The 27,985-nt window shown below is 53.3% G+C and overlaps 1 protein-coding gene across 1 annotated transcript; it reads right to left on the reverse strand.

Annotated features, from left to right (window-relative positions):
• Positions 1 to 7,132: 7,132 nt before the first annotated feature.
• On the reverse strand, positions 7,133 to 24,702 carry LOC136994003 (olfactory receptor 14A16-like). Its single transcript, XM_067310042.1, has 3 exons — positions 24,133 to 24,702; positions 14,943 to 15,035; positions 7,133 to 7,396 (listed from the first exon to the last, which is right to left on the reverse strand). The coding sequence occupies exons 1-3, from the start codon at positions 24,700 to 24,702 to the stop codon at positions 7,133 to 7,135; spliced, it is 927 nt and encodes a 308-aa protein (XP_067166143.1).
• Positions 24,703 to 27,985: the final 3,283 nt, after the last annotated feature.

A 27,985-nucleotide genomic window follows, 5' to 3' on the forward strand; every position in this document is an offset into this window, starting at 1 on the left:
GGTCTTCTCTGGCCTATTCCTCTCCAGCAAGCAAGCGGGCCTGCGATGATTAGCTGAGACGTGACAGCTGCCCTGAACGCAGGGATGCTCAGGGGAGATTAATCCCACCCATCATGTGGCTGCACCCTAAAAGTCTGCCATCAAGAAGGGAGCAGGGAGAACAAGATTTCCCCTCTTCCTTCTCTAGATTAGCTACATTAGCTTGGCAGGGACCACAAGAAGGACCTTATTGCTAGCAATCAAACTTAGCAACTAAGAAATCTGACTCCTGCTGCTCACTACCTGTGCCCACGAATGAACAAAAGAGAACAGATAATTTTATCAGTTTGGCAACTCTGGTGGGGCACTGCGGGCTTCCAATCTGGTGAGTACTGGAACTGCATTTGACACAGCTGGCACAGGATGAGTTCACCTGACAGTCTTTGTGGTGGCAACGCGCACTAGGGAGGTAGTAAAACCAGGCCAGCACGAGTTGTGGGGGGGTTGGTAGCAAAGGTAAAATGGGGTTCACTGCTAGCAGAAATTCTGCAAAACTGGAAGATACCTCAGGTCTCAGTAAGGGTAGAACAACTACCCTCTGTCAGGAGGAATGGCCACTACAGACTCGAGAAGGGGACGCCCTCTGAACTATGGTCTCTGGAGGGTTCATTTGACTGCTTGGAGGACTGGAAACCTCAGCAAATGAACTACTGGTATATTTGGGATTATTGGGCGTTTAAACGTCCAGGCAGGTTTGGAGATTCAAGTAAGGTAAGATGTATGCTTGTGCAACAAATGCTGTGAGACTCGAGGAATGGCTTTGCCCCTCCTCCTCCTTCCTCTGCTTCAGCACCTGAATCCACTCCTGCTCAGACTTCTAACCTATACCCATTGCTTCCCTCAGGAAACTAATCTGTCACTTTGCAAGCTCCTATGGTTGGAGCTGTGATGCCTAACCCAGCTGCGGGGGCAGCAGTGGCACTGGGCCAGCAGCCCCCTCCAGTCGTCTGGCATGTCCATCTTTATCGGCTGTGGGCTCTGGGAGATCTAGTTCAATGCGGGCAGCAAATGCCCCGGGTGTGGCGAGAGCCGGAGAAGGCAGCTCGACTGTTTTCTACAACAGGAAAGGGACATTGCCCTTGTTGGGGGGGATGTTCAAGTATTGTTACAACAGATATTTCAGCCAGGGGATAGAGAACGGATACTGGAAAAGGACAGGGAGTTATCAGATCAAATGGAAACCGACAACCTTGGCCACAAGTAAATCTGAACTGGGATTATAATAATAAAAATGATTGGGCAGCATGCGAAATGGCATGCCAAAATCCAGCTTTAACAACAAGAGCTGCAGAGCAAATAGGCATTAACTGGGAAAGCATCTGGGAAGAAAGGCAAAAGTCTGAGGGACACCCAAGCAATTCTTGAAATCACTTGTGGCAAGACCTATTACACTATGCAGGGATATCTGTGGAAAATTTTAATGAAAGGCTGGCAGTGAGCATATCTGCCCAGCAAGCGGCACCCGATATCCATGAGTATTTTAGAAAACATGCTCCAGGATGGCAGGCAGAGAATTTACAAAGATACTATCATTATCAACTTACATATATGATGGAAAGTCAGAAAGAGAAAGGAAGGAGATGGAAAGACAAAAGCGGAAGTGAGTATGTTGGCAGCAGCATTGGGAGGAATTCCAAAGGTGAAAGGAAGGGGAATAAATGTGAGAGGTCAAGGTCAAAAGGGAAGAGGGACCAGAGGAGCAGGAATGGTGGGGGACAGCTGGACCCAAATTGCTGTGCATATTGTATGAAAAGGGGGCATCGGAAAGGAGATTGTCCCATTCGGCCCCAGAGGAGGGGAGATTCGGAAACCCTCCCATTTGGAGATCACAGGATTATAAAGGTGCAGAAGAGATGGAGGAATTTCTGCAGCATGATCCCCAGCAATGACAGAAGGAAGGGGAACCTGAATCACTAGCAGCATGCAAATTAGTGGTAGGAGACAGAGCTGGGACCCTAATAAGAATTAATGGCCACCACCTTGAGTTTTTAGTAGCTACCAGGGCAACTTACTCCATGTTAACAGCCTATTCAGGAGAATTAAGTCCAGAAGAAACACAAGTACAAGGCACTGAAGAGCACCTTAAAATTCTGAGGACTACTGTCCCTTTATTAGTAGCAATTGGTACCCGGTGTTTATATCATCTATTTGCTGTAATGGAAAGCAGCCCAGTCAATCTGTTTGGAAGAGATATATAGGAAAAATTGCAGGCGAGAATTGTATTTGACAGTGCAAGTATAATAGTAGAACTGCCAGAAATAATAGGCCAGATGATGGCAGTGGTGGAAGCACAGTTAATCCCGAGGGAGCTAAAAGATATTCCTGAACATGTTTGGGCAAAGTCTGGAAACGAAGCAGGGCTGCTGAACGCATCAGTGCCTCTGAAAATTTCGGTAAAACAATGTGAGTGGCTTGCCATAAAACAGTACCCCCTTTCCCAGGAGGCTGAACAGGGAATTGAGCTTGTGATTGCTGATTTGATGAAGAATGGAACTGTAGTTCAATGTACTTCCCCCTGTAATACCCCTGTATTGCCTGTCAAGAAATCAAAACTGGACCCAAATGGGAAACTGGTATACCGCTTTGTACAAGATTTGCGAGCAATTAATAAAATAGTGGATCTACCACACCCTGTGGTCCATCATCCGATCCAAGTCCTTACAGAAATTCCCACAGATGCAAGCTGTTTTACTGTTTTGGATCTAACGGCAGCTTTCTGTAGTACACCAGAACATAAAGACTCTCAGTTCCTTTTTGCCTTTACTTGGGAAGGGATAGCAGGATGCATGGAGCAAACTACCACCAGGATATGCAGATTCCCCCTCATTGTTTCCAAGAATATTGAAAAGAGATTTACAAACGATTGCGCTGTGAAAAAGAGCACTAAACTGATACAATATGTAGATGACTTGTTGATTGCAAGTACTGATTGTAATATTTGGTTGCAAGATACTAAAACACTGTTGTGTGCCCTGGCAGAAAAGGGACATAAAGTCTCTCTTGCCAAAATGCACTTGTGCCAGTAGCAAGTTAATTATTTGGGAATGATAATTCGGTCAGGAGAGAGATTGATATCATTGGAGCGAATACAAGCAATCCAAGAAGTACCAGTCCCTCAGGGGAAAAGGCAGGTTAGGGCCTTTTCAGGTGCGATAGGATTTAATAGGTATTGGATACCTGGGTTTAGTGAAAAAGCAAAGGTATTAAACCAGTTAACTGAGGATGGTGAACCAAATTTAGAGGTGCGGATTCTGGAGGCAGAAAAAGCATTTAAAGAGTTAAGGCAGGCAGTTATGGAAGCTCCCTCTCTAACTTTACTGGACTATGGAAAGCCCTTTGTGTTATATTTGCATGAATGAAAGGGAATCGCAAGCGGTGTTCTAGGTCAGAAAACTGCCCAGCACTGGCGTGCAATAGTTTATTATTCAGCACAGCTGGCTCTGGTAATTCAAGGAATGATTGCATGGGTAGGACTGTAGCGGCAACAGTAATCTCTGATCTCCAGTCTTTACACGCTGTAGAAATTCTGTCCTATGAAAACATCAGGAGGCTTGTGAGATTTTTCTCTAAGATTTGAACGATCTCTCTGTTCTTTGTTTCCTGGAGGTGGAAAGTGAGCAGGCGCTGGGCTGTGCCTGGCTGTTGAGAGGAAGTGCCTGTTGCAAGGCCTTGGAGGACTAGGAGGGAATGGAAGGGATGGAGAGTTGGCCTTTGTGTGTTTTGTGGCCCTTGGGGGTGCCCTGGCTGCTGCCATGTGTGGTGCTGTGCTTTGTGTATCCCTGATGCACACTGAGTGTTGGCTAGCAACCCTCTGTGAGGGGAGGAGTGGTGGGTGCGGTGTGCCACAGTGCAGGGGTGCCCTGTGGTGGGGCTGGGTGGTGGCCCCAGTGTTTTGCTGCTCAGCATAGAAGGAGGCGGCTGGAGAGAGCAGTACTGTGCATGGGGATTGCCGCCAGGATGGGGAGCTGGGGAGTGCTGGGATGTGAGGAGGTGACTTTGCTTGCAGGGCCCAGGCTGCTGTGGCGGTGTGAGCCAGGGATGCTTGGCACCTGCTGCCTTTTCTGTGCTGTGGTTCAGGCCTTGAGTTTCCTAAGAACTTGCCAGGATCTGCAGCCAGGGTGCTGCCTAAAGGCCAGGGCATGTTTGTCGTTGCTCTGAGATGTGAACCAAGCCTGCTTTTTGCCTCCATCCTTCCCAGGATCTCCAGCCACATCTGCCATTCCGACTGTGAAATACATATAAATACGCAGCTTGGTGTATTCGCAGTATAAGAGATCATCTTCCAGAAAGGCTTCCTTTTGGAGATTCTTGAATTTTAGCACTTGTGAGATCTGTCCAACCACAAGTTTTGTTAGGCTAGGGGCATAGTAGTTGCCTCTCTCTCCAATTAGCAAGGGCTAACTGGGGATACTACCCATACACATAATTGATGGAGACACTCATTTCTTCTGATGTGGCAGGACCCTAGAAACGCTTGGCTAATAATGCAGTAGTATCCCCCAATTAGCCCTTTAATGAGCTATCCAGTTAACCCCCCTCCAGTCCGGTGAAAGATAGCAGGGGTGGGGGAGTGTCTTGAGCTCTGTCTGCCAAAAGGCTCGCTTCTTTGGGGCTCTCTCCTGCAACCTGCACACTGCACACTGCACACTGCACACTGCACACTGCCCTGGACTCTGCAACAAGAAATCCAGGGGCTGACATCCAGGAGGAGGCTGCAGAGAGCAGTTTAGATAACGTGGGTCTTTTTTCACCCACACAATTGACAAGGAAATGGATTTGCCATGACGGAGCGCTCAGGAGTACTCTTTCGAGCAGCAGTGCCACAGTCATTCCCTTTCAAAATGGGCGAATAAGGAGAACTTCCAAAGACAAAGTATTTCCTCAGAAAATAATTGGCCTCTTACAACCACTGCTACCAGATGCGCATACTACAGTGAGTGATGTTTCAAGGGCTCAGAGCTTATTGTTTGTGCTGAAAATGGCACAAATCACAACATTGCTTTTGGACCCTGAAAACTGTAGCCTGATGCTCAAGCACTTTCCGGCAAGTCAGCAGGAACTCCTTCACAGGTCATAGCTGAGAATCAGCTTGCCAAGCTGAAGTTGTTTTATGCAAATAACTTGCAAGCCCCCTCAGAATTATGTTCCTCACCTTTCCACATGCTCCTCTCTCCTCTATGGAAGTCATTTCTGATGTGATAGTTCAGGTGTCCAACCCAGCTGAGCACATTTTGCAACGTGTCCCTGAGCTGGTTGAGGCCTGCAGTTTTTGAAGCTCTTGGCATGCTCTCCAGCCAGGATGCTGACTAAATCCCAGTGTTTCTCCTTGCTCTGAGACCCATGCCTCACATGCTCTTAACGTCCTTTCTTCTCATTTGTTTTCCCTGGTTTGAGCTTTCATCTGCAGCAGAGTTTGCAGAGGAAGAGGGAGGGGGATGTGGGAATTGCTCGTTCCAGGATAGGCCTTAGCTTGCTTGAAGCTCTTTGGAAGAGTGAAACCCTTCAGACGAGGTGCTCGTTTGAGATGTGTATGCTCTTGGGAGATTAACCTAAAGGGCGGATCTCTTCCTGTGCAACATCTCATTGGAGAAGCAGTCTCTTTCAAGAGGGGACAACAGAATAAGCAGCCCGCTGAAGGCTCGTGGCTGATGAGGTCATTGGGATGTCACGTCTGTCTGAGAAGCTCATAGGCCAGTAGCAGGCCCATGGCTGTAAAGGGGGACTATGACTATTTCTGTCTGAATAACCTGATAGGCCAGCAGGAGGCACGTGGGCTTAGAATTCAATTGTGAGGTCACTTGTATGAGCAGCAGGAATGGCAGCAGCAAGCTCAAGGTTTGCATCCTTACTTGTGAGGTCACTTCTGTCTCAGCCTGGTAGACCAGCAGCAGGCACATGGCTTGGATGCTGATTGTGAGGTTACTTGTATCTGATCAGCTACTAGGACACTGCAAGGCTGAAGGCTGGGAACATTATTATGGGGTGTCTAAGAAGGTCTTGGAGCAGTAGGCGGCACATGGCTCAGTGAGGTCACTTCTGCCTCTGCAGGCAATGGGCCAGTTACCAGGCATATGGCTGGGAAATGACTTTAAGGTCACTTCTAGCTCATCAGTTGATAGGCCAGCATTTGGCAGATGGCTGGGGTTATTGGTTGTGAGGTAATTTTTGTCCGAGCGCCTGAAAAGACCACAGAAACACGTGGCTTGGATGTTGATTGTGCAGTAACATGTGCCTGGTTCCCTGATTACGCAGCAGCAGGCACATAGCTCAGTCTTGTCCATCAGAGAAGCTGCAAGTGCATCAGCAGGCACAAGGGCTTGGTAGGTGGCTGTAAGGTCACTTGTAGCTGAGCAGCTGAGCAGGCAGCCCTTGGCTAATGCTTTGGGTAATTGTTTGTGAGGTCACTTCTGCCTGAGGACCTGACAGGCGAGCAGCAGGCCTATGGCTTGGATGGTGATTGTGAGGTCATTTATGACTGAGTAGCTGATAGGCCAGTAACAGTTCCATGGCTTTGTTGAGGACTGCGAGATCACTTCCACCTCAGCGTCCGAGAGGCCAGCAGCAATTCCATGGCTGAGATGTGTGTTTGTGAGGTTAATTCCTTGAGAGTCCCTCACAGGCCAGTAGCTGGTGTGTGGCCTGGCAATGTCCTCATGAGGTTACTTCTTCCTGATGACCTGCTTGGATAAGAGCGGGTAAATGGCTTGGATGTTCATGGTGAGATCACTTCTGCCTGTGTGCCTGACAGGCTACCAACAGGCACAAGGCTAGGTTGTTGATTCTGTGGTCACTCCTGTCTCTGCAGGTGATAGGCCAGCAGCAGGCACATGGCTTGGATAGTGTTTGTGAGGGCATGTGTGTCGGAGTAAATGACAGGCAAGCATCTGGCTCACAGCAGGAGGATGTGCTTCTGAGGTCCCTTCTGCCTGAGGATCTGATTAGATAGCAGGCACAGAGCCTGCCGACACAAAGCCTGCAGGCACAGAGCCCTTGCCCTGCTGTCAGAGCATTGACCTGTTCTTCAGGTGCAAGTCTTCGGGAGGAGTAGGAGCCTTTCTCCTCCCACAAGCAGTGACCAGTTGCCAGCCTTCTTCTACGATGTTATGACGTACTGTTTCACACGGCCCAGAGCCCTCTGGCGGACCATTGGCCGCCTTTGCCTCAGCCCAAGAAACCACTGGCCGCCTTTGCCGCAAGGACACGTTGCTGGCATGTGTTTCTCCATGTTGTCTTCCAGGACCCCCAGGTCCTTGTCTGCAAAGTTGCTTTCCAGCCAGTCGTCACCCAGCATGTCCTGGTTGTCGTCGAAAAACTCTACTTGTCGTAATTTAGTTTCTAGAGAGCCTTTATTCTCTCTCTCTCACACACACACGGGCAGCTGCAGAGGCAGCGAACAGATGCAGCAGTTTGCGCAGCAGTTTGCGCAGAAGGGCGCATGAAGGAACCTTCGTTTCTGTTCCCTGTGGCGTACGTTTCCTCAAGTATGGTTGTGACATGCCGCACAGCGCGTTCCCCAGTGGCTGTTGGAGTTGCTGTGTCAGAGGCTGGGACCCAGACTGACCCTCTGACAGTAGATGCAGCTCTACAGGTCTTGGGCTGCAGGGAGTGCTTGGGGCCTCTCCGGGAGGCCTGGGCTGGCAGTCAGCTCTCCTGCAGGAGGTGTGCTGCTGTTGACGAGTTGTGTCGTCAGGTAAGGGAGTTACAGGAGGAAGTCAGTAGGCTGTGCAGCATCCGAGAAGCGGAGCAAGAGATAGACAGGGTATTCTCGGAGACTGTGCAGCTTCGGGAGTCCCAAACCCCCACAGCAGTGGAGTTGCCAGAGGGCTCTGTGCCATGTGAAACGGTACATCATAACATCGTAGAAGAAGGCTGGAAACTGGTCACTGCTTGTGGGAGGAGAAAGGCTCCTACTCCTCCCAAAGACTGGCACCTGAAGAACAGATGTAGTGCCCTCCAGGATGAGGAGGAGATGGGCATAGCTTCAAGGGAAGTAATTGAGACAACAGACCCTGCACCCTGTGGGAACGCCCGGAAGAAGTGGCGAGTGATTGTTGTGGGTGACTCCCTGCTGCAGGGGATGGAGGCACATATCTGCCGACCTGACCTCTTATCTAGAGAGGTTTGTTGCCTGCCAGGGGCTCGAATATGAGATGTCATGGAAAGACTGCCAAGGCTTGTCCACTCGTCACACTATTACCCCCTGCTGCTCTTCCATGCGGGCACTAATGATACCAAGGGCAAATTGGAAACCATCAGACAGGATTTCAGAGCTCTGGGGATGGTGGTCAAGGGTCTGGGAGCCCAGGTCATCTTCTCAATCCTGCCAGGGAGGGGAATGGATGAGAGGAGGAGAAGATGGATTTTTCCAAGTTAACAACTGGCTGTGTTGCTGATGTTGGCAACAGGGGGGTTGGTTTCTACAACCATGGGACCCTGTTGGAAGATCGACAACTGATGGGGAGAGATGGGAGCCACCTCACGAGGCGGGGCACGCGTGTCTTTCTTTGCCAACAGGTTGACCAACCTGGTAAGGAGGGCTCTAAACTAGGAAAGATGGGGGAAGGGGAGAGTTATACTGCCAGGGTAGCTGGCAAAATGTGCCTCAAGACAGGATGCCTCCAGCAGGTGCATGCAGCCGGGGAAGTGTGCATGGGATGTGGCTATGGAGGATCCTCTTGTATCCCTCCTGGGAAACCTGCATGCTCGATCACCTCTCTCAAATGCCTGTACAACAATGCACGCAGCATGGGGAACAAACAGGAAGAACTAGAGATCTGTGTGCGGTCTCAGGGCCATGATCTCATTGCCATTACAGAGACATGGTGGGATAGCTGGCATGACTGGAGTGCTGTCATGCATGGCTATGTGCTTTTAAGGAAAGACAGGCCAGGAAAGCGAGGTGGTGGAGTTGCTCTTTCTGTGAGAGAGCAACTGGACTGTATTGAGCTGTGCCTAAGGGGTGGATGAAGAGCGAGTTGAGAGCTTATGGGTAAGGATTAAAGGGCAGGCTAGCATGGGTGACACTGTTGTGGGTGTTTACAACAGGCCACCTGATGAGGAAGAGGAAGTCGATGAGGCCTTCTACAGACAGCTGGAAGTAGCCTCACGATCCCAGGCCCTGGTTCTCATGGGGGACTTCAACCACCCTGATATCTGCTGGAGAGACAACACAGCTAGGCACAAAAAGTCCCGGAGGTTCCTGCAGAGCAGTGATGATAACTTTTTGACACAGGTGGTGGAGGAGCCAAAAAGGAGAGGTGTGCTGGTGGACCTTGTTCTAACAAACAAGGAAGGGCTGGTTGGAGATGGGAAGGTCGAGGGCAGCCTTGGCTGCAGTGACCATGAGATGGTGGAGTTCAGAATCTTGTGAGGAGGAGACAGGGCACTAAGTAGGATCGCAATCCTGGACTTCAGGGAGGAAACTTTGGCGTCTTCAGGGACCTACTTGGAGGAATCCCATGGGTTAGGGCCCTAGAAGGAAGGGGCGTTCAAGAGAGCTGGTTGATACTCAAGCATCACTTCCTCCAGGCTCAAGAGCGGTGCATCCCTATGAGAAGGAAGTCAAGCAAAGGAGGCAGGAGACCTGCATGGATGAGCAAGGAGCTCCTGGCAAAAGTCAACCAGAAGAAGGAAGTATACAGAAAATGGAAAGGGGGACGGGCCACTTGGGAGGAATATAGGAACGTTGTCAGAGTATGCAGGGATGCGATGAGGAAGGCTAAGGTCCGTTTGGAATTAAATCTGGCGAGAGATGTCAAGGACAGCAAGAAGGGCTTCTTCAAATACATCAGTAGCAAAAGGAAGACTAGGGAAAATGTGGGCCCAGTGCTGAATGGGGTGGGTGCCCTGGTGACGAAGGACGCAGAGAAGGCAGAGTTACTGAATGCCTTCTTTGCTTCAGTCTTTACTGCTCAGGCCAGCCCTCAGGAACCCCAGACCCTGGAGGCAAGAGAGAAAGTCTGGAGAAACGAAGACTTTCCCTTGGTGGAGGAGGATTGGGTTAGAGATCATTAAAGCAAACTTGATACCCACAAATCCATGGCCCCAATGGGATGCACCCACAAGTGCTGAGGGAGATGGCGGATGTCATTGCTAGGCCACTCTCCATCATCTTTGAAAGGTCATGGAGAGCAGGAGAGGTGCCTGAAGACTGGAAGAAAGCCAGTGTCACTGCAGACTTCAAAAAGGGCAAGAAGGCAGACACAGGAAACTACAGACCAGTCAGCCTCACCTCCATCCCTGGAAAGGTGATGCAGCAGCTCATGCAGGATGTCATCTCTAAGCATGTGGAGGAAAAGAAGGTGATCAGGAGTAGTCAGCATGGATTCATCAAGGGCAAATATTACTCAACGAACCTGTAAGGCTCCTCTGATGGGATGACCATCTAGGCAGATGAGGGGAGAGCAGTGGATGTTGTCTCCCTTGACTTCAGCAAGGCTTTTGACACTGTCTCCCATAACATCCTCATAGGCAAGCTCAGGAAGTATGGGCTAGATGAGTGGAGAGTGAATTGGTGGATTGAGAACTGGCTGAAAGGCGGAGCTCAGAGGGTTGTGCTCAGTGGTGCAGAGTCTAGTTGGAGGCCTGTAACTAATGGTGTCCCCCAGGAGTCAATACTGGGTCCAGTATTGTTCAGCTTATTCATCAGTGACCTGGATGAAGGCACAGAGTGCACCCTCAGCAAGTTTGCTGATGATACAAACCTGGGAGGAGGGGCCAATATACCAGAGAGCTGTGCTGCCATTCAGAGGGAGCTGGACAGGCGGGAGAGGTGGGCAGAGGGGAACCTCCTGAAGTTCAACAAAGGCAAGTGCAGGGTCCTGCACCTAGGGAGGAATAACCCCATGCACCAGCACAGGCCAGGGGCTGACCTGCTGGAAAGCAGCTCTGTGGAGAAGCACCTGGGAGTGCTGGTGGACAACAAGTTAACCATGAGGCAGCACTATGCACTTGTGGCCAAGAAGGCCAATGGTATCCTGGGGTGCGTTAGGAAGAGTGTTGGCAGCAGGTCAAGGGAGGTGATCCTTCACTCTACTCAGCCCTGGTGAGGCCACACCTGGAGTACTGTGTCCACTTCTGGGCTCCCGACTACAAGGGAGACATGGCACTACTGGAGTCAGTCCAGCGTAGGGCTGCAAAGATGATTAGGGGACTGGAGCATCTCTCGTATGAGGAAAGGCTGAGAGAGGTGGGCCTGTTTAGCCTGGAGAAGACAAGACTGAGACGGAATCTTATCAATATGTGTAAGTATCTGAAGGGAGGGTGTAGAGAGGATTTGGCCAGACTCTTTTCAGTGGTGCCCAGCGACAGGATGTGATGCAATGGGCACAAACTGAAACACAGGAAGTTCTATCAGAATATGAGGAAAACCTTCTTCACTGTGAGGATGACAGAGCGCTGGCACAGGTTGCCCAGAGAGGTTGTGGAGTCTCCTTCTCTGGAGATATTCAAAACCCGCCTGGACGCGATTCTGTGCAATGTGCTGTAGGTGACCCTGCTTGAGCAGGGGGGTTGGACTTAGATGATCTCCAGAGGTCCCTTCCAACCTCAACCATTCTGTGATTCTGTGATTCTGTGACATGCAGTAGCTAGTCCAGTGGAGTGCCCGAGTACGTTATGGCCGGAGCAAAGGACCCATGATGAGAGGCCAAGGGCACTGGATCGGTTCAGCTGGGAGAAGAGGAAGTGTAGAGGGATCTTACTGCTGTCTGTGGCTGCCTAAAGGGAGGGTGTTGAGAGGATGGAGCCAGACCCTTCCCAGAGGTGCCCAGGGACAAAACAAGAGGCAGCAGCACCAGCTGCAGCAAGGGAAATTCCCATCCGAGAGAAGACAAAACTTCCCACCATTATTAGCGTGGCAAGTACTTGAACGGGCACCCTGTGTCGTGGGGGAATCCCTCACAGTGGTGCTGGGCTGGAAGCTGTGACAGGCAGGGGCTAATGGATTTGGCCAGGTGCATGGCACAAAGGGCCTTGCTGGCTGGCTGTATGATGTGGTGACTGCTGGGCTGCCCCTTCCCTCCTCCCTCTGCACCCATGCGCAGGGCAGATGGCAGGGCAGGGGATGGAGAGGACATCAGGCCTTTGTGCACAGGGTGCAGTCACCTCAAGCAGGCTGAAAGGGAGAGGCCTGGGCCTCTCCCCCATGGGAGAAAATGGAGGGGGCAAAGGGCTGAGGGTGAGAGCTTGGCTTGGCTTGGCACCACGGGCAGGCAGGGTTGGTGGTCCATGGGAGGGGGCAGTTCTCTGCACCCACTGCGCACACCCCAGGCTCATGTGTCCGGCTCCGTTTGGTTGTCAGTGCTGAATTTGTGCCCCAGGCTCACCTGGTGCCAAGGGCCTCCAGCTAAGGGAGAAGACCCTGGGCTGGCTCCCAGGGGCACTGGTGGGGCAAGAAGCACACTGCTGGGATTGCTGGCTGCCTCTCCGGCAACTGCTCTGCAAGTGCTGGGGAGCGAGCAGAGCAGGGGACTCTTAGAAGCCCCCGACTCTCTGACGATGTTCAAATCTGGCTGTCGTGAACCCTTCCTTGCCCGGGGCCCCAGCCTGGCCCCCATGCCTGAGGCAGCTGGGGCAATGGCCCCACCAGTAGTGCTGGGGCCCCCAGGGGTGCTGATCACTGCTGTGGGGCAGTCGCTAGCAGGCCCTGCTTGCTGCCACCTGGAGAGCTCCTCAGGAAGTGCTGCTGCCTCAGGCACGTGTCTCTTGGGGTGCATTTCATCCCTGCCAAGGTCTTGCTGAGATCTGCTCTGTGACAAGACATCCCTATTCGTGGTGTCAGCCACAGGGTTCATGGTTTTGTCAGGCTCTGTGGTCTGGTCCTGGGCTCTGCTTGCTGACGCAGCCAGGCTGACTGTGTGTGCAGACAGCCCCTGCGTCACAGCCGCGCTGAGCTCTGATGCAGCTTCACCCATGTCTGGCTGGGACGGCCGCCCACCAGGTCCTGGGCTTGCAGCCTAGCACGGCTCAAGGCTGCCACCAGCAGCCGCCAGACTGTGTCCTGCAGGGCTGCGGCAGGCGGTGCGGGGCTGTGTGGGGCAGGTGCCCAGCTCTCAGCCCTCCCTGCCATGCCTGGTTCATGGAGGATGCCCTGAGAAAGTCCTGCAGACTCACTGGGGGAAGATGTTGTGGACTTGGGCTGGCCCATTTCACTGTCGTCTGCTGTCCTCCCTTCCACTGTTGGCAATAATTTTCCAGTTATATCCCTCACCAAGGGAGCAGTCTCAGCATTGAAGTCCCTGGTGGGAAAAAAGGGACACAAGTTTCTGTGAAAGCATTTTGATGAGGAGGGAGGAGAGGGAGAGGTTGCTGGTGTTGGGCAGGGAAGGCTTGGAGGGGCTGTAGGGCTCTGCAGGGTCCTGGTGCATTTCCTCCACCACACTGTCTGCTGCAGTGCGCAGCTGGGGTGATGTTTCTGCAAGTGTGCAGGTCTGGAGCCAGGCCCCAGAGATCCCCTTCCACACCAGCCTGGCTGCAGCCTCACAGAGAGTTCTGCACTCCCTTTGTAAGCACAGCTGCTCTGTTAGCTGGGACCCAAATTGCGCTAGGAGCTGGGCACACACCGACTGAACCATGCTCCGAGGAAGAGCATCGCTGTCTGCACCCAAGCACTCCTCGCAGTCGGGAGCAGCACCTTGCCCTTGAGAAAGCTCCATCATGATGGTGCTTATGAATTTCTCAGTGGGGGACACTTGCCACTCAGGAGGCTGCCGGTCTCTGCTTTGGGATGCTGAGAAGTCGCTTAGCAGAGAGTCATTGCTGTGTGCCCTTGTGTCCAAGGGCTGTGCCTCAGCCTGCTGGGCACAGGTGTCTCTGGAAGCTGGGAGCAACCTGCTCCTTAGCTCATTGCATACTTCCTTGAAAACTTCAGACAAATCAACTCCAGGTGGTGCCTGTGGCAGCCTTGGCACTGTTGGGCAGGTTACCCAGCATTTGCCCTGCTCCTTGTATGCTGGCCCACCTTGGTTCTCCCCTTTAGGCACCCTCTTGGCTCCTGGGGAGGAGCAGGAGTGCCCGGAAAGCTGCTGGTTAATCAGGGGAAGAGTTCTCCTCTTTACAGGTCCTTGCAACATCCATGGCCTTCACAGTGCTTGTCTGGAAGACTGAGGCCTGACTGCAGGCGTGGAGCAGACACGCTCTTCAGTTTCCCTGGTCAGGGCACAAATGTCCCGCCTGGCTAGTTGAAGGGAAGTTGAAGCAAGAAGAGAGGGCTTTTGTTCTTCCACTTCCAAACCACAAGATGGAATCTCTGCAGCAACTGACCCTCTTTTCCTTAGAGGCTCTGCCTAGAATTGCTTAGGGGACCATGCTCTTGAAAAAGCCCTGCAGGACAGTTTCTCCCTGAGCTCTGGAGGAGCCTTCTTTATAATGCAGACAGAGGCTCCCAGACCTTCCACCCTCGCCAGAATGTTTTGGACAGCGTCCTCTGCCAACTGGGTGACCACTGCATTGTCAGTGGTGAGGTCATCTGGGAGGCCTTGGTGTTTCAGGGCCTTTAGAGGCACGCCTTCTCTAGGAGCAGGGTTTCTGAAGCATGGAAAAGCTTTCCTTGCCAGCCAGATGTGGGTTTGATTTGACATCTGCTGTTGATGTGCGTTTATAAGAGGCTTGGCTGAAAGGACATGTCTCTGCTCTGGAGTGCTCCATGTGAAAATCTGGCTTGAGTCCTGCATTCACACCTCCCTGCCACAAAATGGGGGCAAAAGTGTTTGTGGGGCAAAAGTGTGGGGCCAGTGCGGCTTCTCCCATGTGCGTCCTCCATGTGGGTCGCTGGATTGGGGCTGTAAGGATGACCCTGTGGGTACTTTGTGAGGGGAATCTTCCAGGCTCCTCACAGCTGCTGAAGACAGGTGTTGAGCATGCCGATGCTTGTGCACTCGCTCTCAAGATCTCTGTGTACTCACAGGGAACTGGGCGTGTAAGATCCATATGACCTGCTTCAAAAGCGCTGTCATGATGCGCTCAATTTCCCTGTTCCTTTCTTCCACCCTGTCCTTCTGCAAGAGAAGCAAACAAGAAAGGCCAAGTGAGCCTGATCCTTCCCTCCCTGCGCTCCATCCATCCCACCTGGCAAATGTCCTGTACCCCTGAGGCCAGCCCCAATGGCCACACTCTCCCATGAAGGTGGCTGCTGTCCTGCTCTGAACAGCCAGGCAGGGAGAGGGCTCATTATCGCAGGGCAAGCGATGGGCACAGGAGGCTTTCTTGGAGGCTCCAAGGGATGCCCTGGCACACTGCTGGGCCTCGCTGTGGTCCCTATGGGCCAAGCGCAGATTTCTGCCCAGGAACCTGGAGGTGCTGCCTGTTGGTTTGCATGGGGCAGGGGAGGAGGTGAATGGGGCTGACAGGACAATCCCAAGGGCATGCAAGTGTGTTTGAGATGCCAGGACTGGGCCCTGATGCTGGGTGCAGAGTGGTGGAGCAGAGGCAGACTGGGGGCTGGATGACTGTGGTCTTTGGGGGCCTTCTTTGGGGGAAAGGGACTGCAAAGAAGCAGAAGGATTTGGGGAAGTGGAGAAGCACCTGGGGAGCCTTGGAGAAGCCAAGCAAGAAGCAGCTGTGGGAATACTGTGCTCTTCAAGGCCAGTTCACGCTGGCAGCAGAGCCTGGGGAACAGTCTCCATATTGCCGAGCCAGAGGCCAGAGATCCAGGAGCCTCAGGACTGTCCTGATGGCACTGGGAGCTGCAGGTGCTCCCAGTCCCTGGGAGCTGTGCCTCCTCATTGCCTGCTGAGGGATGGGAAACCAAACCTGGGCTTGGAGGGTTGCATGCTCTGGTGCCCTTGTGTCTTTGAGGAAGGGGCAGATGATTCTCAGGCGAGTCACACATCTGAGGTGTGAACTCTCTGTGCAGAGCAGGCAGGCAGCCTGCAAGGGTGCAGGGGACCTCCTGGTCTCTGCAGGCCCCGCCTGTCTGGTTATCGGCAGGTTCGAGGAGGCTGGAGGAAGCTTTGCCACTGTCTCTGTTCAGCCATGTACCTTTTGTCTCCTCTTCCCAGAGGCCCGTGAACTCCTGGGGCTGGGGAGAAAAGGCAGCCCATCCCAGTGGGATGAAACCCGGGCCTGGCTGTGCTGCATCACTGCAAGCATCTGCCTGTGGCCCAGCTATGGGGAGAAAGAGGGGTGGGATGCAGGCAGGTGTGTTTGCACAAGCAGCCCCTGAAGGGCAGGAATCCTGGCTCTGTTTCTAAGGCAAGCGCATGGCCGGTCATGGCTGGGCTGAGCTCAGCTCAGAGCTGCCCTCTGCTTCTCAGTGCTGAGCTCACCATGTCCATGGGGGTCTTGGAGCATCTACATGCCCCAGCTCTGCCCCAGAGGCCAGGAAATAGAACTCCCATCCATCCCCACTGCCAGCCGCTCCCTCCATCCAGAGTGGCCATTTGCCTCCTGCTCCGTGGCCATCCCCAGGATCCTCTGCAGGAGACCTGCCATTCTGGCACTTAGGGGAGCTTCTCCCTCCTGCCTCAGCCGCTCTCCTCAAAGTGGGAACTCAGCGGTCCTGGCCAGGACAAGGACACGGTCACCATGGCGACCCCAACCATCACAGTGGCCTTCAGGGCATGATGTCACTCCCATCACAAAGCCCTTGTGGTTGCCATGGGGACCCCATGACCATGTCCTGGCAGTCCCCCATGGGGGGAGCTGGAGTCAGCAGCATGCCTGGGCAGCAAGGCCAGCCCCACACTCCAGTTGTGTTAACAGAGTGCAGGTGGCAGGGTGAGGGAAGGTATTCCTCCCCTTGGCTTGGCACAGGAGAGACCATGTCTGGGCACGAGGTCCAGTTTGAGCTCCCCAGCCTCACACAGAACTGGATGCATTGGCGCAAGCCCAGTGGAGGCCCCCAAGCTGTTTGGGAGCTGGAGCACAGGATGTATGAGGCAAGGCCAAGGGCACAGACTATGTTCAGCCAGAAGAAGAGAAGGTGCAGGGGGATCTTGCTGCTGCCTGCAGCTGCCTAAGGGGAGGGTGGGGGGAGGATGGAGCCAGACCCTTCCCAGGGGTGCCTGGGGACAGGACGAGGGGCAACAGCTCAAACTGCAGCTGGGGAAATTCCCATGCACCAGAGAAAGGAAAAAATCTCTGTAACCTGAGGGTGGTCCAACACTGGGCCAGGGGCCCAGAGTCATGGGGGCATCCAGCCTTGGAGACAGTCACTTGCCAGACCCTGGGAAACCTGATCTGGATGGCTACATTTGCAGCAGGGGCTGCAATGGAGAACTCCAGCACCCCCTTCCCATCCTGGCAGATCTGTAACTCTGAGAACAGTTGGATGGGTTTCTCTCCGACTCTGCCTGGCTTCACTAGCATTGCCTGCACTAGTCCTTCTCTTGAGATTGACCTGATGCAGAGAAACCCTGTGGGAAAAGGCTTCCCAGACTTTATTCACAGCACAAGATGGCTGTAGCTGGACGAGCATTTGTGCCAGCATACAAGTCTGTGCTGGGGGAGGGAGTGGGGGAAGAGGGTCACATCTGTCTGGGAGTTTGTCCATGAAGGCACAAATCACAAGATACAGCCATAGGAGAGTAAAAATGCTGCCATTCGGCTACTGTATGAGAATGGGCAGTGTGGGAGCACACACCAGTGCGCTTACCAGGCAAATGCAGGCCTCCTGGGAAAGGCACCAGGACATGGAAGGTGCAGAAGAGAAGAGCCCAGGTTGTTCCCTGTTCTTCTCTAAAGAGGAAAGAGAGACTGAGTCCAACATTAAGAATTACAGAATCACAGAATCACAGAATGGTTGAGGTTGGAAGGGACCTCTGGAGATCATCTAAGTCCAACCCCCCTGCTCAAGCAGGGTCACCTACAGCACATTGCACAGAATCGCGTCCAGGCGGGTTTTGAATATCTCCAGAGAAGGAGACTCCACAACCTCTCTGGGCAACCTGTGCCAGCGCTCTGTCATCCTCACAGTGAAGAAGGTTTTCCTCATATTCTGATAGAACTTCCTGTGTTTCAGTTTGTGCCCATTGCATCACATCCTGTCGCTGGGCACCACTGAAAAGAGTCTGGCCAAATCCTCTCTACACCCTCCCTTCAGATACTTACACATATTGATAAGATTCCGTCTCAGTCTTGTCTTCTCCAGGCTAAACAGGCCCACCTCTCTCAGCCTTTCCTCATACGAGAGATGCTCCAGTCCCCTAATCATCTTTGCAGCCCTACGCTGGACTGACTCCAGTAGTGCCATGTCTCCCTTGTAGTCGGGAGCCCAGAAGTGGACACAGTACTCCAGGTGTGGCCTCACCAGGGCTGAGTAGAGTGAAGGATCACCTCCCTTGACCTGCTGCCAACACTCTTCCTAACGCACCCCAGGATACCATTGGCCTTCTTGGCCACAAGTGCATAGTGCTGCCTCATGGTTAACTTGTTGTCCACCAGCACTCCCAGGTGCTTCTCCACAGAGCTGCTTTCCAGCAGGTCAGCCCCTGGCCTGTGCTGGTGCATGGGGTTATTCCTCCCTAGGTGCAGGACCCTGCACTTGCCTTTGTTGAACTTCAGGAGGTTCCCCTCTGCCCACCTCTCCCGCCTGTCCAGCTCCCTCTGAATGGCAGCACAGCTCTCTGGTATATTGGCCCCTCCTCCCAGGTTTGTATCATCAGCAAACTTGCTGAGGGTGCACTCTGTGCCTTCATCCAGGTCACTGATGAATAAGCTGAACAATACTGGACCCAGTATTGACTCCTGGGGGACACCATTAGTTACAGGCCTCCAACTAGACTCTGCACCACTGAGCACAACCCTCTGAGCTCCGCCTTTCAGCCAGTTCTCAATCCACCAATTCACTCTCCACTCATCTAGCCCATACTTCCTGAGCTTGCCTATGAGGATGTTATGGGAGACAGTGTCAAAAGCCTTGCTGAAGTCAAGGGAGACAACATCCACTGCTCTCCCCTCATCTGCCTAGATGGTCATCCCATCAGAGGAGCCTTACAGGTTCGTTGAGTAATATTTCCCCTTGGTGAATCCATGCTGACTACTCCTGATCACCTTCTTTTCCTCCACATGCTTAGAGATGACATCCTGCATGAGCTGCTGCATCACCTTTCCAGGGATGGAGGTGAGGCTGACTGGTCTGTAGTTTCCTGTGTCTGCCTTCTTGCCCTTTTTGAAGTCTGCAGTGACACTGGCTTTCTTCCAGTCTTCAGGCACCTCTCCTGCTCTCCATGACCTTTCAAAGATGATGGAGAGTGGCCTAGCAATGACATCCGCCATCTCCCTCAGCACTTGTGGGTGCATCCCATTGGGGCCATGGATTTGTGGGTATCAAGTTTGCTTTAATGATCTCTAACCCAATCCTCCTCCACCAAGGGAAAGTCTTCGTTTCTCCAGACTTTCTCTCTTGCCTCCAGGGTCTGGGGTTCCTGAGGGCTGGCCTGAGCAGTAAAGACTGAAGCAAAGAAGGCATTCAGTAACTCTGCCTTCTCTGCATCCTTCGTCACCAGGGCACCCACCCCATTCAGCAGCGGGCCCACATTTTCCCTAGTCTTCCTTTTGCTACTGATGTATTTGAAGAAGCCCTTCTTGCTGTCCTTGACATCTCTCGCCAGATTTAATTCCAAACGGACCTTAGCCTTCCTCATCGCATCCCTGCATACTCTGACAACGTTCCTATATTCCTCCCAAGTGGCCCGTCCCCCTTTCCATTTTCTGTATACTTCCTTCTTCTGGTTGACTTTTGCCAGGAGCTCCTTGCTCATCCATGCAGGTCTCCTGCCTCCTTTGCTTGACTTCCTTCTCATAGGGATGCACCGCTCTTGAGCCTGGAGGAAGTGATGCTTGAGTATCAACCAGCTCTCTTGAACGCCCCTTCCTTCTAGGGCCCTAACCCATGGGATTCCTCCAAGTAGGTCCCTGAAGACGCCAAAGTTTCCTCCCTGAAGTCCAGGATTGCGATCCTACTTAGTGCCCTGTCTCCTCCTCACAAGATTCTGAACTCCACCATCTCATGGTCACTGCAGCCAAGGCTGCCCTCGACCTTCCCATCTCCAACCAGCCCTTCCTTGTTTGTTAGAACAAGGTCCACCAGCACACCTCTCCTTTTTGGCTCCTCCACCACCTGTGTCAAAAAGTTATCATCACTGCTCTGCAGGAACCTCCGGGACTTTTTGTGCCTAGCTGTGTTGTCTCTCCAGCAGATATCAGGGTGGTTGAAGTCCCCCATGAGAACCAGGGCCTGGGATCGTGAGGCTACTTCCAGCTGTCTGTAGAAGGCCTCATCGACTTCCTCTTCCTCATCAGGTGGCCTGTTGTAAACACCCACAACAGTGTCACCCATGCTAGCCTGCCCTTTAATCCTTACCCATAAGCTCTCAACTCGCTCTTCATCCACCCCTTAGGCACAGCTCAATACAGTCCAGTTGCTCTCTCACAGAAAGAGCAACTCCACCACCTCGCTTTCCTGGCCTGTCTTTCCTTAAAAGCACATAGCCATGCATGACAGCACTCCAGTCATGCCAGCTATCCCACCATGTCTCTGTAATGGCAATGAGATCATGGCCCTGAGACCGCACACAGATCTCTAGTTCTTCCTGTTTGTTCCCCATGCTGCGTGCATTGTTGTACAGGCATTTGAGAGAGGTGATCGAGCATGCAGGTTTCCCAGGAGGGATACAAGAGGATCCTCCATAGCCACATCCCATGCACACTTCCCCGGCTGCATGCACCTGCTGGAGGCATCCTGACTTGAGGCACATTTTGCCAGCTACCCTGGCAGTATAACTCTCCCCTTCCCCCATCTTTCCTAGTTTAGAGCCCTCCTTACCAGGTTGGTCAACCTGTTGGCAAAGAAAGACACGCGTGCCCCGCCTCGTGAGGTGGCTCCCATCTCTCCCCATCAGTTGTCGATCTTCCAACAGGGTCCCATGGTTGTAGAAACCAACCCCCCTGTTGCCAACATCAGCAACACAGCCAGTTGTTAACTTGGAAAAATCCATCTTCTCCTCCTCTCATCCATTCCCCTCCCTGGCAGGATTGAGAAGATGACCTGGGCTCCCAGACCCTTGACCACCATCCCCAGAGCTCTGAAATCCTGTCTGATGGTTTCCAATTTGCCCTTGGTATCATTAGTGCCCGCATGGAAGAGCAGCAGGGGGTAATAGTGTGACGAGTGGACAAGCCTTGGCAGTCTTTCCATGACATCTCATATTCGAGCCCCTGGCAGGCAACAAACCTCTCTAGATAAGAGGTCAGGTCGGCAGATATGTGCCTCCGTCCCCTGCAGCAGGGAGTCACCCACAACAATCACTCGCCACTTCTTCCGGGCGTTCCCACAGGGTGCAGGGTCTGTTGTCTCAATTACTTCCCTTGAAGCTATGCCCATCTCCTCCTCCTCATCCTGGAGGGCACCACACCTGTTCTTCAGCTGCAAGTCTTCGAAAGGAGTAGGAGCCTTTTTCGTCCTACGAGAAGTGACCAGTTTCCAGATGCCTTCTACAGTGTTAGGTACAATTTCACACGGCACAGAGCCCTCCAGCAACTCCACTGTTGTGGGGGGTTGGGACTCCTGGAGCTGTACAGTCTCTGAGAATACCCTGTCTACCTCTTGCTCATTTTCTCGGATGCTATGCAGCCTACAGACCTCCTCCCGTAACTCCCTTACCTGATGACACAGCTCATCAACAGCAGCACACCTCCTGCAGGAGAGCTGACTGTCAGCCCAGGCCACCTGGAGAGGCCCCAAGCACTCCCTGCAGCCCAAGACCTGTAGAGCTGCATCCACTGTCAGAAGGTTTGTCTGGGTCCAAGCCTCTGACACAGAAGACGCAGCTATTCCAACGGCTACTGGGGAATGTGCTCTGCGGCATGTCATGACCATACTTGAGGAGGCGTACACTGCAGGGATTGGAAACAAAGGTGCCTTCTTGCGAACTGCTGTGCAAATTGATGCCTGTGTTTGCTGCCTGTGTTCACTGCCTCTGTTTGCTGCACTCTGGCAGTGAACCAACTAAAGGCCAGCCTTGCATGGTCTCTCTTCTGGGCCAGACCCTGGCAGATCCTGCAGTACAGCGCTCTGCTAACACTCGTCGTGGTGCCCAGCCCGGGCTGGGCAGGGGCCGGGTGCTCAGATCCCCCAGACTCTGCATGTCCACAGCAGGACTCTGGCAAGGCCCAAGGACAAGGGGAGCAGCTCTCTGGCAAAGGGGAGGAGGCCCCACAATGATGCCAGTCACTCTGTGTCTCCCCTGCTCTTGTGCCCAGAAGATCCCCCTCCCTGTCTGCCTGCAGCCACTCCGTGCCCACCCAGCTCCCCAGGACAGCATGAGAGCCCTGGCCCTGCAGCCCCTCCAGCACCTCCTGCTGCCCCAGCCAGCCTCAAGCTGATGCTCAGAGAAACCTGCTTCTCATTCTCATTCTCCCTCTCCGAATGTGGCCCTGCTGTTTTCCTGGGGCGTCCCTGCTCCCCAGAGAGCCCTTCCACAGCTGAGTGTGTCCATGCTAGCCTGCACGGCCATTCCTGCACCCCTCCCCTGTGCTCCCCACAAGGCCCCAGGTTGCCAGTGCTGCTCTGCAGAGTGAGTGGGCTGTTGGGCATGCGGTGACTCCTGGCTTTGCCCTGGCCGTGCCGGTTCAGGCAGGAAGAAGGCCTGGCTCAACACCACCAATACAGCAGACACTTGTCTGTGCTCATGCATGGTGCTCAGAGTGACCTCAGGCCATTTACAATGGCAGGAGATGTGTTTTGGTGTGCACTAGCTCCAGCCTGTGGTGTTTCGCAAAGGGTGCATGAATCACTCTGCAGTCTCCCTTCCCCGGGCCTCCTGGGCCCCCACTGCCTCTCCAGGGTTTGCAGAGACCTCATTTCCCTATGCATACATGCAACTAGTCCTTTACCTTCTGGTGACTCCACCACGGATTGTCCCTCACTTTGTGAGGCTCCACTCACTGCCCACTCCCAGGCACATGCTGTCCCCGGAGATCCTCTGAGCTCTCCTGGGGGCTCAGATTCCCCTCCAGCAGGATGGGCATCTGTCATCAGCACTGTCACCTGTGGGACACCCCTGGGGCAGGCATTTCAGAGACCATTCACCATCTCCGCTGGCACTGCTCACCGAGAAATAAGCCCTGGATCCAGACTGTGGTCCCTAACAGATCACACTGGGACTCTGAGCTTATCCTCTGGAGTCCATGGAGTTCACAGGCAGAGCAGCAGGCCTTTTTATGGTGTAATCCCTTGGGCATATTTTTGACTCCATCTTCTGAAGAAAGGCCAGACTTCAGGCATGCCTATGAGGAGATCCCCTTGTGTTTTAAAGGTGCCCATTACCTGCTCCTGCCTGTACTCACAGGAATGCACATGGAACCACAACCCTAACACCACCACGCTGTGAGAACTCTTGGGCTGTATACACACACCAGAGCACAACAGGACAGTGTGGAAATGAGAACAGCCCTGAAAAGAGAAAGTCCTGCTGCTGTGAGTGGAAGTGCCTGCAGGAAAGCTGCAGCCCCCATGCGAAGGCTGCAGCCAGGAAATGCCTGCTGTAGCAATGAGGGGATGGTCCTGAAGAGCAGAGGGTCTGTCCCCACAGGCTGCATCCAGACTCTCCTCCCCTCCACTCCCACTCCCCTGTGAGCATGGGAGCACTGTAGAGGGAAGGGAGCAGCCCATAGTGACACCTGGCTGCCACCCTCGCAGGAGATGAGTGTGAGATCACAGCCTGACTGTGGCCAGGGGAGCTTAATTTTCCTAGTGGACATGGGACCCATGGTCTCACCCCATCTTTACTCATCTCAGTCTGACTGTGTACCCCTGAACTCCCTTGGTGTCATCGCCAAAAGAGGCACTACAGAGGGAATCTCTCCGCTTTGCCCTGAGAGCATCTGAGTGAGCTCAGACTAGCAGGTTATGAGGTGAAGGTTATGAGGTGAAGGGAGAAGCCTGTCTTCCTGCTTCAACAAGGTCTCTGGGTCAGATTCAAGTGAGAGATTCCTGAGGACAAGTGGCATGAGCCAGAACATTTTTTCTTTTAATGCGAATGTAACAGAGAAAAGCAAGGAAGCAAGAACTGAACACCACCTAGCCTTGATGCCAGCTACCCTGGGAAGGAGGAGTAGATGCACACAGGACAGTTACTGGTGCTGACATTGTACCCACTGAACCAATTTTCTCAGCGCATCCTTGAGCTCTTTGTTCCTCAAGCTGTAGATGAGGGGGTTCACTACTGGAGGCACCACCGCATACAGAACAGCCACCACCAGATCCAGAACTGGGGAGGAGATGGAGGGAGGCTTCAGGCAGGCAATCATGACAGTGCTGACAGAAAGGGAGACCACAGCCAGGTGAGGGAGGCACATGGAAAAGGCTTTGTGCCGTCCCTGCTCAGAGGGCATCCTCAGCACAGCAGTGAAGATCTGCACATAGGACAGCACAATGAAAACGAAACACCCAAAGGCTAAACAAAGATTAAATACAATAACAGCAACTTCCTTGAGGTAGGCGTCTGAGCAGGAGAGCTTGAGGAGATGGGGAAGTTCACAGAAGAACTGTTCCACAACATTGCCTTGGCAGAGTGGTATTGAAAATGTATTAGCAGTGTGCACGACAGCACTGAGAAAAGCACTGGCCCAGGCAGCTGCTGCCATTTTGACACAAGCTCTGCTGCTCATGAGGGTCTCATAGTGCAGGGGCTTGCAGATGGCAACAAAGCGGTCATAGGCCATGACAGTGAGAAGAGTACATTCTGCTGAAAGAGAGAAAATGAGGAAAAGGACCTGGGCAGCACATCCCAAGTAGGAAATGGCCCTGGTGTCCCTCAGGGAATTGGCCATGGATTTGGGGACAGTGGTGGAGATGAAGCCAAGGTCCAGGACAGAGAGATTGAGGAGGAAGAAGTACATGGGGGTGTGGAGGCGGTGGTCGCAGACTACGGCTGTGATGATGAGGCCGTTACCCAGGAGGGCAGCCAGGTAGATGCCCAGGAAGAGCGCAAAGTGCAAGAGCTGCAGCTCCCGCGTGTCTGTGAATGCCAGGAGGAGGAACTCGGTGGGGGAGCTGCTGTTGGACATTTATTCTCTTGGGGCACAGGGGGACTGTTCAAGGAAGAAGACATGTAGACAAGTTAGGACACGCTGCTGTGAGAACAACTTTCTCATAACCCCCCTCTCCCGCAACAAACACTTTCTCTCTCCCCATCTCAGCAGAACGGTCACTGAGCTCCATGACTTGAGTTCTGTTTTGTGCTGGCCAAGTTTGCTGTGAGGAGACAGAAATCCTCAGCATTGCTCCTGTACCCTGAGTGAACCACTGTGACTCCTGAGAGGCAAAACGATTCACTAGGGCTTTAGTGCAGAGGGAGGAGAGCTGCCCTGTCTATCCACCTTGTTCACAGCTGCCCTGTGCTCACACCTCTGAGGTGCAGGACAATTGCACTCACGTTACCCTAGAAAGAAATGACACCACTGAGAGCAGAGGAATCTAGTTTCAAAGCATAGATCAACACCCATTCCCAGAGCATCTGAGGGGGGTCTCAGCACTCCCCTTCTAGCCAGGAACCCATCGGGATCATTCCAGCTGCCCACATCCAGCCTCCCAGCAGCATTTCCGTGGCCTCAGTAGCTAGGTGGCTTCTTCATGGGGCATGGAGATAATACCACAATGCAATGGGAAAGCTGTGCCCTTCTGGAGGACAGCTTGCAGCCCAGCCAGACATCCCAGAGAAATGGTTGAATGTTTTAAGGATGGGGTGTCCTGAAGAGAGTATTGGCTCATTCCCAGTCCCCCCCACTGCATTGCTCAGAGCTGCACAGGTTAGAGGGGGACTTGGGCACCTCAGTGTCAAGGACACATCTGCATGGCAGGATCCTCAGGGTCAGTGTCTGAACTGCATCTGAACCCCCCCTGCCCAGAGAGTCCCAGGGCAAGAACAAGAGCAGCATGAAGAAGTGGGAAACACAGAGCAATACCATGATATTTCTGCTGAAGGAGGAAGGGACAGGGAGAGACAGGGGGCACTGCGGAGTTTCTCCTCTCCTGGAAGTCCAGCTGCCAAGGAAACGACTCATGCCACAGACCCACAGCCTGGAGGGCAGAGGGTTGTGCTGGGTGGGAGAGGAGAGGAGGCATTGGATTTTGTAGTTTCCTCTCACGCTTTGAGCATGACTCTGCTGCCTGCAGCTGTCCCTGCAGGGAGCTGTTTCTCTGTCCCCACGTCTCTCCCCTGTCAGTGCTCACAGACCCCGTCCCACCCGATGGGCGCTCAGCTCTGCCCTGCAGATATCTCCCAGCAGCAGGGCACTGCCCAGGGACCCCTGGGCTGAGTTTGCAGGAGCTAAGGAGCAGGTGAGACAAACCTTGCTGAGGCTGGGAAGGTGATGCTGCTTCTGTCTGTAGGCTGAGGGGTGGTTGAAGGGATTTCCTGAGTTCTGCCCACAACTGTTGCTCTCTCAGTGTCGCTGTTTTGGAGTCCCAGTCCCCTGTCTCAACCTGACCAATCAGTAACACTGCACCCCACCCAAAGAGAACAAACCTGAAAGCATAGACTCAATAAAGCTCCATCGCTTTCAGGTATCTCTGGCCTTGACCTTCCTTTTGAAATGGACCCTCCAGAAATGTCCTGGAAGTGAGCAGGAGCTGTGACAGCCCTGACCCATGCAGCACCCTCTCAAATGGAGAATGAACCTGCCCTGCAGGGGGTCTCTCCTTCCAGCCACAGCTTCTCCCCACAGTGCCAAGGGGAGTTCCCCAGGCAGGCTGAGTGCTGACCCTCGCAGGCGACAGAGTCACTGCCCCAGGCACACAGCACCCTCGGGTACAGGGACACGGCTCTGTATCACAGCCCTGGGCAGATCTTTGTGCAAACGCCAGCTGCACTCCCCTGCAGCATCCCTGTGCCTGTGACGGTGTGGCAGGGAATCGCTGCTCTAAAGCACCTCCTGCTCCACACAAGGAAAATGGGGAGAGCCATCCTGACAGATCCTATTGGCCAAGGGATGTGGTAGCTTTGGGGGACTCCTCCAGGTACCTCGTGGGCATTGCGCTGCAGGGAGACACTTACTGTGTTAGGGGCTATGAAGATTTCTCCACCACTGAGCTCTCAGCCATCCTCCCAGCCCTGAACATCTTTAACTTCTTTCTGTCTCACTTGTCTCGCTCATCTTGCTTGTCTCATGTTGGCACCTGTAGGAAGTGCCCGGAGCCCTGCTGCTCTTTGCGGAGGAGCTGCTCCTGCACACAGCTGTCTCTTGGCAGTGCTGCCAGGTTGCCAGGAGCTGCCTCCATCCCAGGAGCCTGGCCCTGCTCGGGAAGAGTGGCACAGCTGGAGGCGTGACTTTATTTGTCCTTTTGCTCCCTCCTCCTGCAAAATATTCATTGAAGCAGGCTAAAACAATCACCTATGGTCTCTCTCTGAAAAACAAGGACAGCCTGACTGCAGCATTAGAATTTGTCTCATCAGAGGATGGTTATCTAAGAAAGGTGGGAATATCCCACTCTGGCAGCCACTATTCCCGTCTCTTAACTGTGTAGGAAACCTAGATGGGGACAAGGAGGGAGTTCATTTGCCCATTCTTCAGGTATTACTTCAGATGAGTCAATCTGGGCATCTCATGCCAGGTTAGAAGCCCCTGGGGTGGAGGGGGATTCAGATCCCTCTTGTGCACTCCACCAACTCACAGCAGGTAGCATTGCTCTTGCCAAAGCTGAAGTGTGTGCAACAGATGTCTAAATGTGACCTCGTGGCCTACGGTCCCATTATAATCACTGGAGATGGAAGGTGGGAGCCAGTTGCCCACACACAGACACAGACTCACACACAGAATGGCAGAATGGTTGAGGTTGGAAGGGACCTCTGGCGATCATCTAGTCCAATCCCCATGCTCAAGCAGGGTCACCTACAGCACATTGCACAGGATTGTGTCCAGAGGGCTTTTGAAGATTTTCAGTGAAGGAGACTCCACAACCTGTCTGGGAAATCTGTGCCAGGACTCTGTCACCCTCACAGGAAAG

Source organism: Apteryx mantelli, chromosome 23, assembly GCF_036417845.1.
Source record: "Apteryx mantelli isolate bAptMan1 chromosome 23, bAptMan1.hap1, whole genome shotgun sequence".
NCBI lineage: Eukaryota > Metazoa > Chordata > Aves > Apterygiformes > Apterygidae > Apteryx > Apteryx mantelli.

Bases quoted from the DNA above. Each gene is read 5' to 3' on its own strand.
- LOC136994003 (XM_067310042.1), bottom strand. From the start codon at position 24,702: ATGGCCTATGACCGCTTTGTTGCCATCTGCAAGCCCCTGCACTATGAG. The intron at 15,036-24,132 runs GTACAATGTCAG...CTTCTCTTGCAG, and splicing joins TGAGAAAATTGGTTCAGTGG to AAGGACAGGGTGGAAGAAAG. The intron at 7,397-14,942 runs GTGAGTACACAG...TGTGTGTGAGAG, and splicing joins TCTTACACGCCCAGTTCCCT to AGAGAGAATAAAGGCTCTCT.